Raw genomic sequence first — 8296 nt, 5'->3', positions numbered from 1 at the left:
AGTGAATGGCCATGGGGGTCCTCGGCCCAATCCAACTGATCGGGAGACGACGTGGTGAGTACCCTCTAGTTCAGGACACCATCAGGGGGTTCCAATAACCCCTCGATACTCCGGAAATATACCCGAATCACTCGGAACCATTCCGATGTCCGAATATAACCTTCCAATATATGAATCTTTACCTCTCGACCATTTCGAGATTCCTCGTCATGTCCGTGATCTTATCCGGGACTCCAAACAAACTTCGGTCACGAAAACACACAACTCATAATATAAATCGTCATCGAACGTTAAGCGTGCGGACCCTACGGGTTTCAAGAACTATGTAGACATGAACGAGACACATCTCCAGTCAACAAACAATAGCGGAACATGGATGCTCATATTTGGATGCTCATATTGGCTCCTACGTATTCTACGAAGATCTTTATCGGTCAAACCGCATAACAACATACGTCATTCCCTTTGTCATCGGTATGTTACTTGCCCGAGATTTGATCGTCGGTATCCTCATACCTAGTTCAATCTCGTTACCGGCAAGTCTCTTTACCCGTTCCGTAATGCATCATCCCGCAACTAACTCATTAGTCACATTGCTTGCAAGGCTTATAGTGATGTGCATTACCGAGAGGGCCTAGAGATACCTCTCCGATACACGGAGTGACAAATCCTAATCTTGATCTATGCCAACTCAACAAATACCTTCGGAGACACCTGTAGAGCATCTTTATAATCACCCAGTTATGTAGTGACGTTTGATAGTACACAAGGTGTTCCTCCAATATTCGGGAGTTGCATAATCTCATAGTCAGAGGAATATGTATAAGTCATGAAGAAAAGCAATAGCAATAAAACTAAACGATCATAATGCTAAGCTAACGGATGGGTCTTGTCCATCACATCATTCTCTAATGATGTGATCCCGTTCATCAAATGACAACACATGTCTATGGTCAGGAAACTTTAACCATCTTTGATTAACGAGCTGGTCAAGTAGAGGCATACTAGGGACACTCTGTTTTGTCTATGTATTCACACATGTACTAAGTTTCCAGTTAATACAATTCTAGCATGAATAATAAATATTTATCATGGTATAAGGAAATACAGATAACAACTTTATTATTGCCTCTAGGGCATATTTCCTTCAGCAACCCCAACCAATTCTGCGCAAGACCGTCGCCGACTCCTGCCGCTCCAACCGATCTACAAGGATGGAGATTCTTTCCTGGCAATCGTTGTCGGACATGCAACCCCTCTCCCCCGTACCGGCAAGATCCACCAATGAGAGAAGCAATACATGCATCTGATCCATGCTGCTACTCTGCAGATTACTCGCCCAACCTCGGCCACTGCCCACCTCCACGTACGAGGACTCTCGGTCCCCATCGACGACACCGCCTCGGGCACGAGTAGATAAGATTTTTCTTTTAGTTATGTTTTTTCATTCACTTTGCTAATTGAGTAATTTGGCTCTTATGTGATCCTCAGGTGATAATGCCTTACAAATAAGAGGGTGTGATTTTGATTTTAGTTTATCAACTCTACATCAAGAGGATTTCCATGTTTATTGTAACATGTTGGTTTCAAAGTATGATCTAGTAATCATTTTTGGTTGCTCTTCGAGGAGATGTGACATATAATGCATGAATGTGCAATTTAGTTGGTTAGCAGAGTGAAGAATTCGGAGCAACCATCTATGTGTGCTCCATCTTTGTGAACTATTGTTCATCTGATGCAGTGAATTTCTTATGCTTCTTCAGTTTTACAATTAGAACAATGAAGGTTCCCTACTAAGCACATACATTATTTGCTTTGTTTGATGAACAAATATATTTTTTGTGTGCTCCATCTTATATCATTTTATTAATTGGTTTTTTGACTAATACTTATATCATTTCAGGATTTGATTTGAGCGGGTGAGCTTGTTGTCTTCTGGGCTCATTTTAATGGCCCTCTAGAAACCAACAGGGGTTGGGTATTTTCTCCTTTATGTTGTCTTAGTTTATCCTAGTCTTTAGCCTTGTATTTTAGAAGTTTCTTTTGCGGGGGATGTATTTTTGAATTTAGCTCTGATGAAATGCATGTGTCGTGTCTGTGTTTATGCTGCACTACAGGCCTTAGTTTACAAAGAATTTGAATGAGTTTGTGGTGCATGATTTTAATTACAAGGTCATGACCCATGAGATCATATGAGGATTAGCTTGATCAGTCGTGGGTGTTGCCATGGCTGCTACCAAATGGCTCTGTCATGTGAATAGAATAAAATCGGCGGTCCTGCTTATCATAATGATTGTATGGAATGTCGTTTAGGATGTAGTTGTTGTTTTATGTACTTCTTCCATTGTGTGCCTTTAGCATAGCATTGTGTATTTACATTATCTATCATTCATATCCCTTGGGTATGTGTGCCTTATTATAGTGCCGTTCCTCTGGCTGGCTGGCAGCTACCTGTGTGTTCTTTCGGTTCTTCCGTTTGATATATACCTCCTACGTCCCAAAACAAGTGACTCAACTTTGTACTAAAGTTAGTACAAAGTTTTTTTTTCTCAAATACGCACGAGTGTGCGTATCATCTTTTATAGAAGAAGGGGGGGAGTCCCAACCACCGTTGATGTTACATAGTGTTAAACGCTACATCAACATCATCACCAAATGTACAATCCACCTCTCCGCCTACAAACACGGTAATCTGGATTACTCACTACCTACCCACCCTACTAGAAGCTCGAGCATGCTATCCACTTCACCCTTGAATAAGCTCGCCTGCTGCCAAACCTTACCTTCCATGACGATACGCCTGATTACCAGCTGTAGTGATGGAAAAGAGCCGTCGAAGACAATTGCATTCCTGTGCTTCCAAAGCTCCCAAAGCCCTAGGGTGAGAAGCGCCTGTAGCTCCTTTGGCTTGCGGACACCTGACGTTCTCGCAACACACCAATCCTTCATGGTGTCTTGGGCCGTTGGGGACCACTGCGGCTTCCCTAAGGCCGAGCACAGAGTTCTCCAAACTGTTCGAGCGAACACACACGTGAGAAGGATGTGGTCAATAGTTTCATCTTCCTGGTCACAGAACGGGAAGGCATCCTGGTGCGGGAGGCCGCGTCTGGCAAGCCGGTCCGAAGTCCAGCATCGGTTTCTCATAGCCAACCAGGTGAAGAAGCGACACTTCAGAGGTGCCCGAGATCGCCAGGAAAAATCCGCCGTCGGCGCCACCTCCCTACCAACGAACCGTGCAGCATAGGCAGATCGGACCGAGAACTGGCCGTTCGGTTCCCAGGCCCAAGAGATGGTGTCAGGGACCTGCTCCTGAAGCTGGCCGTTAGTACAAAGTTGAGTCGATTATTTTAGGATGGAGGGAGTATGTTCTCGCAGTGTGGTGTGTCTGACGTGATTATTGTTGCATGTACTCCCATGAACACGATACGTTCAAATCTCTTTACATGATATCATCATCTCTGAGCTACGGGTGTGTTCATAAGCTTTCACAGATAAACTCTGTATCTGTATACATGACATGATGTGTTTGTGGAAAAGAGAGCATTGGGCTAGACTTGAGACATACACGTTTCATAATGAATCTCATGAAATGGTTTCTACTTTAGCTGAGAGACAACATGGTTAACACGTATTTTTAGATTATTTACATTGCATTTGTCTATTAAGTCCGGTTTTCTGTGCTCAATGCGCGAGGTATCATCTAGTTTTATCAGTTAGATAGAGTGGCTGATGTGTAAACGTATTGTACGTTGTGGTTGATTTCCTCTTTTGAAATGTATCAGTGTTGTAAAAAATTACTTAATTCCCAAGATATATGTTGCACGATCCATGATCAGTAGATGGTAGCTGCCTTTAGGGGGAAAGGCAAGTCGACACATAACACATTGTCGCGAGTACTTGGAGAGAGATCGACGACAGCGGAGCGTGGCCACAAGATACGTGTACTTACGGCATGTTAGGTACACGAGTCCAGTCCACGGGAGACGGGCCTAGCTAGCAAGGCAGGTGATTGCATTGAGTACACTCGTCGTTGAACAATCATACATGTACGTAGTACGACCCGATCCAGTACAACGCCACAAGTAGGTAGCGTAGGTGACATGCAGGCATGATGCTTGCATGCATGCAACACGAGGGCAAAAGCGGCATTCCGTCCAAAGCTATCGCACTTGATCTAGAGAGAGAGAGAGAGATGCATGTAGGCCCTACTGCCGGCGATCACGTGACAGCATGCAGCGACCTTGCTAGGCTGCGAATCATCACGGTCCACGACCGACAGACCCAAACAAAACCCAGCAACGCCAACATCACGACCACTGTGCACAGCGACATGGGCATGCAACGGCTTGGCTCGATCATAATATACCATTACGGACCAAATGAAATTCTAGCTAAGTCATCACTACAGCTCAATCACAGCCTCCCAACAATTGCCCTTAATTACATCCCGGTCCCTTGACCCGAAGAATCCATGAACCCCGTTCCAAATCTTGATGCCAACGTTGTCATATCTTGCATGCGTTTGCTCGCTTGCTCTGCCTCCATGGTGCAAAAAGTAACGACTGGTTGATGATCACCTGGAGGAGTCGCCGCTGCGGCCGTGGTGGTCGGCGACGAGGGCGTGGATGGCGCCGGAGAGGCCGTTGACGGCGGCCACGAGGCCCGCGAAGCCCTGCCGCCGCACCTCGTTGCGCTCCGCCTCCAGCCGCAGCCGGCGCTCCTCCAGCTCCAGCACCTCCCGGTGCCGCCGCTCCCGCCGGTCCTCGCACGCCACCAGCGTGCGCGCCAGCACCGTCGCGCTCCGCACCACGCTCGACCCCAGCCGCTCCGCCCGCCGCCGCCGCTTCGCCTCCGGCTCGTCGCCGTTCCCGCCGACGCCTCCCGACATCCCACCCAGGCCCAGGCCGTCCGACCCGGACTCCGACGACCCCGTCATCTCCTCCTCGGCTGCGTAGTGCGTACACACAACAAAACTTGTTAAACCAAAAGTGCATGATCATTGTAATTTGTAAGTAGACATTTACACTACACTTAAACTGGATTAAAACAAGGCAAACAAAGAACAAAAGAAGCAGCCAAGAACAAAAGTGGAGACGAGAAGAGGAGATTGGAAACGGAAGGCGGGAAAGGTGCTTTCTTTCTCGCATGCTTGCGAGCTCGTCAGTGGCTCCGAGGCTTCAGGCTTTCGCCGAATGGATTTCTCCCAGGCTTTTTAAAGTGTTTGCATGCAAAGATGATACACTAGCAGCAGCATCTCAGGCCTATCTAACTATAGCTATAGTGGTAGTCTGGTAGATGCCAGAGGCACCCAGCAATACAATACAATACCACTCCTGTACTGTATTGTTACGTGTCAAAAGTATGATATTTCTTGAAGCTAAACCCCTGAAAATAGCTGGATTCTGGTCCAACTTTACTCCCGTGCGTGGACTGCATGCAGCTTTACTCCAGCAGGCACGGCGACCCACATTATTACCGCTACCACGGTGCGCCGGCCGGGAGGGAGGGGGAATAACCCACAGTAAAAAGGTTAAAAAGCGATCACGTGACGCCCCGGCGGAACGCATGAGGTAAATAATTACGCCAGCCCTCAATGCAAGTACTCCTAGATTAAGTATCTGCCAGCCCAATCATAACGCGCGGGCCCGCGTGTCAGTTGAAGAACAGTAAACAAATGCATGGATAGATTAAGCTAGCTGGTAACGGATGCTTGGGTTAAGTAGGAACGGGCGCGCGCCGAGCATTACCGGAAACGGACGTCGCCGACGGCACCGACGGCTGTGGCACGGGCGCCGGGAGCTGCAGCAGCGGCGGAGGCTGAGGGTGAAGACGGTGGTGCTTCTGCTGTTCTTGCTGCTGCTGCTGGTTGAGGAGAGGCTTCGGCGGTGAGGGCGGCGGAGGTGGTGGTGGAGGAGGGGGCGGCAGGGCGAGAGGGGCTGGCGCCGCGGGCGCGATCGCGGCGCCGCCCCGGCGCGCGGCGCGGCGGGAGAGCACGTCGAGGAGCGCGTCGTAGACCTCCGGGGCGAGGTTGGTTGGCAGGTTGCGCTCCTTGCGGTCGTGGCGCTCCATGGTCCAGTAGGACGGGAGCGGCGTCTGCGGCTGCGCTGCCGGGGCGCCGTCGACGGGAGGGGCGGCGGCGGCGATGGAGGCGCGGCGGGCCTCGTAGTCGCGGACCTTCTTGTAGTCGCGGAGGAGGTTGTCCCACTTGTCGTTGCACTGGTTCTGGCTGCGGAGGCAGCCGTTGATCCAGCAGTAGTTCTCCACCCACTTCCAGCGCTGCTCGGCGGAGCGCGGCGTGGGCGGCGAGGACGGGCCCGCCATGGCCACGCCGCCCGCGCCCCCGCCGGCCCGGCGGTCGTCGTCGAGGCGCTTGGCGGTGATGAGGATGAGCGTCTCGTGCATCGTCCAGTTGCCCTTGCGGTAGTCCCTGGGCGCGGACGCCGGGGAAGGGGGCGGCGCCGCGGGCGGGTACGCGTGCGGGGGCGTGGAGAGGTGCAGGTGGTGGTGGGGGTGGTGCGGGTGCGCGTGGTAGGCGGCGAGCGGGGACGCCGACGCCGCCGCCGCAGCCGAGGAGGACGGCGAGGGGTCCGACGACGCCGACATGGCGAGCTACAGAGCTAGCAGGCTGGGCTGGCGGGCTGGGGCATTGGGACGCGGTGCGGTGGGTGGGTGCGGTGCGGTGCGCGAGCTGCGAACTGCGTTGCGGTGTGGTATTTACATGGGCACGGCGTTTGGTGCGCGCGGTACGGTACGGGGTCTCGCTCTCGTCTCCCCCACGCCTCTCCGCCGTTTCCCGGATACGGGACGGGGGTTTGGGTTTCCCAGCGAACGTTTCCACAGATTTTCCGTGGTTTCGCGCGGCGTTGAGCGTGGTGCGCGACGCCGTACGCGAACGGGGGCGTTTTGTGCGTGCGATTGGAGAGAAGGGTGGTGGCAGTGGCAGGGTTTGGCATGTGAGAACTGAACGCATTTGCTCGTCTCTCCCTCATGTGAGGCGATCAGGATCTGTGCCAGAGCCTCGCTTACTATTCGCACTCACTGACGCCCGTGTACGTTCTTGACCGCTTTCTCGTCTCTTGTTTTCCCGTCTGCCTGTGTTTTTTTTGTTATCGATCAGGTGACTGAAATTGTAATTTGGATCAATCGATTCTGTACAAAGCCTCTCAACGGAAGTTAGGAACGACCCGGAGCCGGAAACGATGTGGCAGTGGCGTCACCGGTGGAGGGGCCCGATGTTTGTGTGTGTGAGGGAGGGGGGTGGGCAGGCCCAGCCCTGAGGGGGGGGGGGGGGGGGGGGGGGGGGCGGCCGCCTCGGGCCCCCGAAAGGTAGGGCCCCCCACATATGTGTGCTTTGTGTATTAGGCCCGTGAAAAAAAATGACCATGCGCTAATTTAGGTGTAACATGCCTTGTACGTGAAGGTGCAGTAGTGGGCAAGTAAATCAACGATTCCCTGAATCAATGGAATTTTCGTTTCCACGTGTAGGCCCACACACAACAACATCAGCGATCGACCTAGCCGCAAATCAATCCCTCAAGCACACATCACGCAAGACTCCTGCCGCTACAGCGTCCTCCCGCGGAGGCCTTGCGGATGCTTCCTCCTTAGGCTGCTCGGGTGATTTCATGTTCGACGGCAGGAGTAACAATAGCCCACCTTTGAACAACAGAATAGGTAAGCATCTTCTTGATTCATCATCCAAGAGCTATCTAGGTTCTGTTAGATAGGAGTAGCTGGTGAATTAGCGGAGAAGAGTAGATTGTAGTTGTCCGGCCTTCTGGTGGTCGATGAAAGACAATGGAAGAGAATGACTACTAGGATCCATGGATCAATGATACTAATAGCTGAGATGAATTAACTAGAGAATGCATGGTCTACTTAATTTATTTAGGTGGCTAAATTAATTTTAGCATTGTAAATTATAAAGTAATTCTATAGTTGCGTGAAGGAGCCGTTCAAATATTATTTTTGTGTGTGGCAAACTGTATATGAAATATACAGTGTGTGAAACTTCCTTGGCAAAATTTAAAGTAAGATAGAATTAATATAATCATATTCAGTAAATCACAAAACTAAGTCGACATGCTGGTTTTGCACTCCATTGATAAAAATTTAAAAGTAACCCGTATTTAAAAATATCAAAACAATCATGATGCATAAAGGGCCCCCGATTTTGCTTTCGCCCCGGGCCCCTAAAATCTTAGGACCGGCCCTGGGGGTGGGGGGGTGTCGTTGGCGGTGGAGATCATCCTAGTGTTCAAAGGGATGATTGGGGCGGCGACAACACAACGGAGGG

At 50.7% G+C, this 8296-nt stretch overlaps 1 protein-coding gene across 1 annotated transcript; it reads right to left on the bottom strand.

Annotated features, from left to right (window-relative positions):
- Nucleotides 1–4331: 4331 nt before the first annotated feature.
- LOC109739013 (uncharacterized) lies at nt 4332–6857 on the bottom strand. Its single transcript, XM_020298094.4, has 2 exons — nt 5748–6857; nt 4332–4947 (listed from the first exon to the last, which is right to left on the bottom strand). The coding sequence occupies exons 1-2, from the start codon at nt 6601–6603 to the stop codon at nt 4574–4576; spliced, it is 1230 nt and encodes a 409-aa protein (XP_020153683.1). The 5' UTR covers nt 6604–6857; the 3' UTR covers nt 4332–4573.
- Between the last annotated feature and the right edge of the window lie 1439 nt (nt 6858–8296).

The sequence above is a fragment of the Aegilops tauschii genome, chromosome 2 (genome assembly GCF_002575655.3).
Source record: "Aegilops tauschii subsp. strangulata cultivar AL8/78 chromosome 2, Aet v6.0, whole genome shotgun sequence".
Taxonomy (NCBI): Eukaryota; Viridiplantae; Streptophyta; class Magnoliopsida; order Poales; family Poaceae; genus Aegilops; species Aegilops tauschii.
Note: the sequence above shows the minus strand (reverse complement) of the source record. Positions and strands in the feature narration are given on the sequence as shown.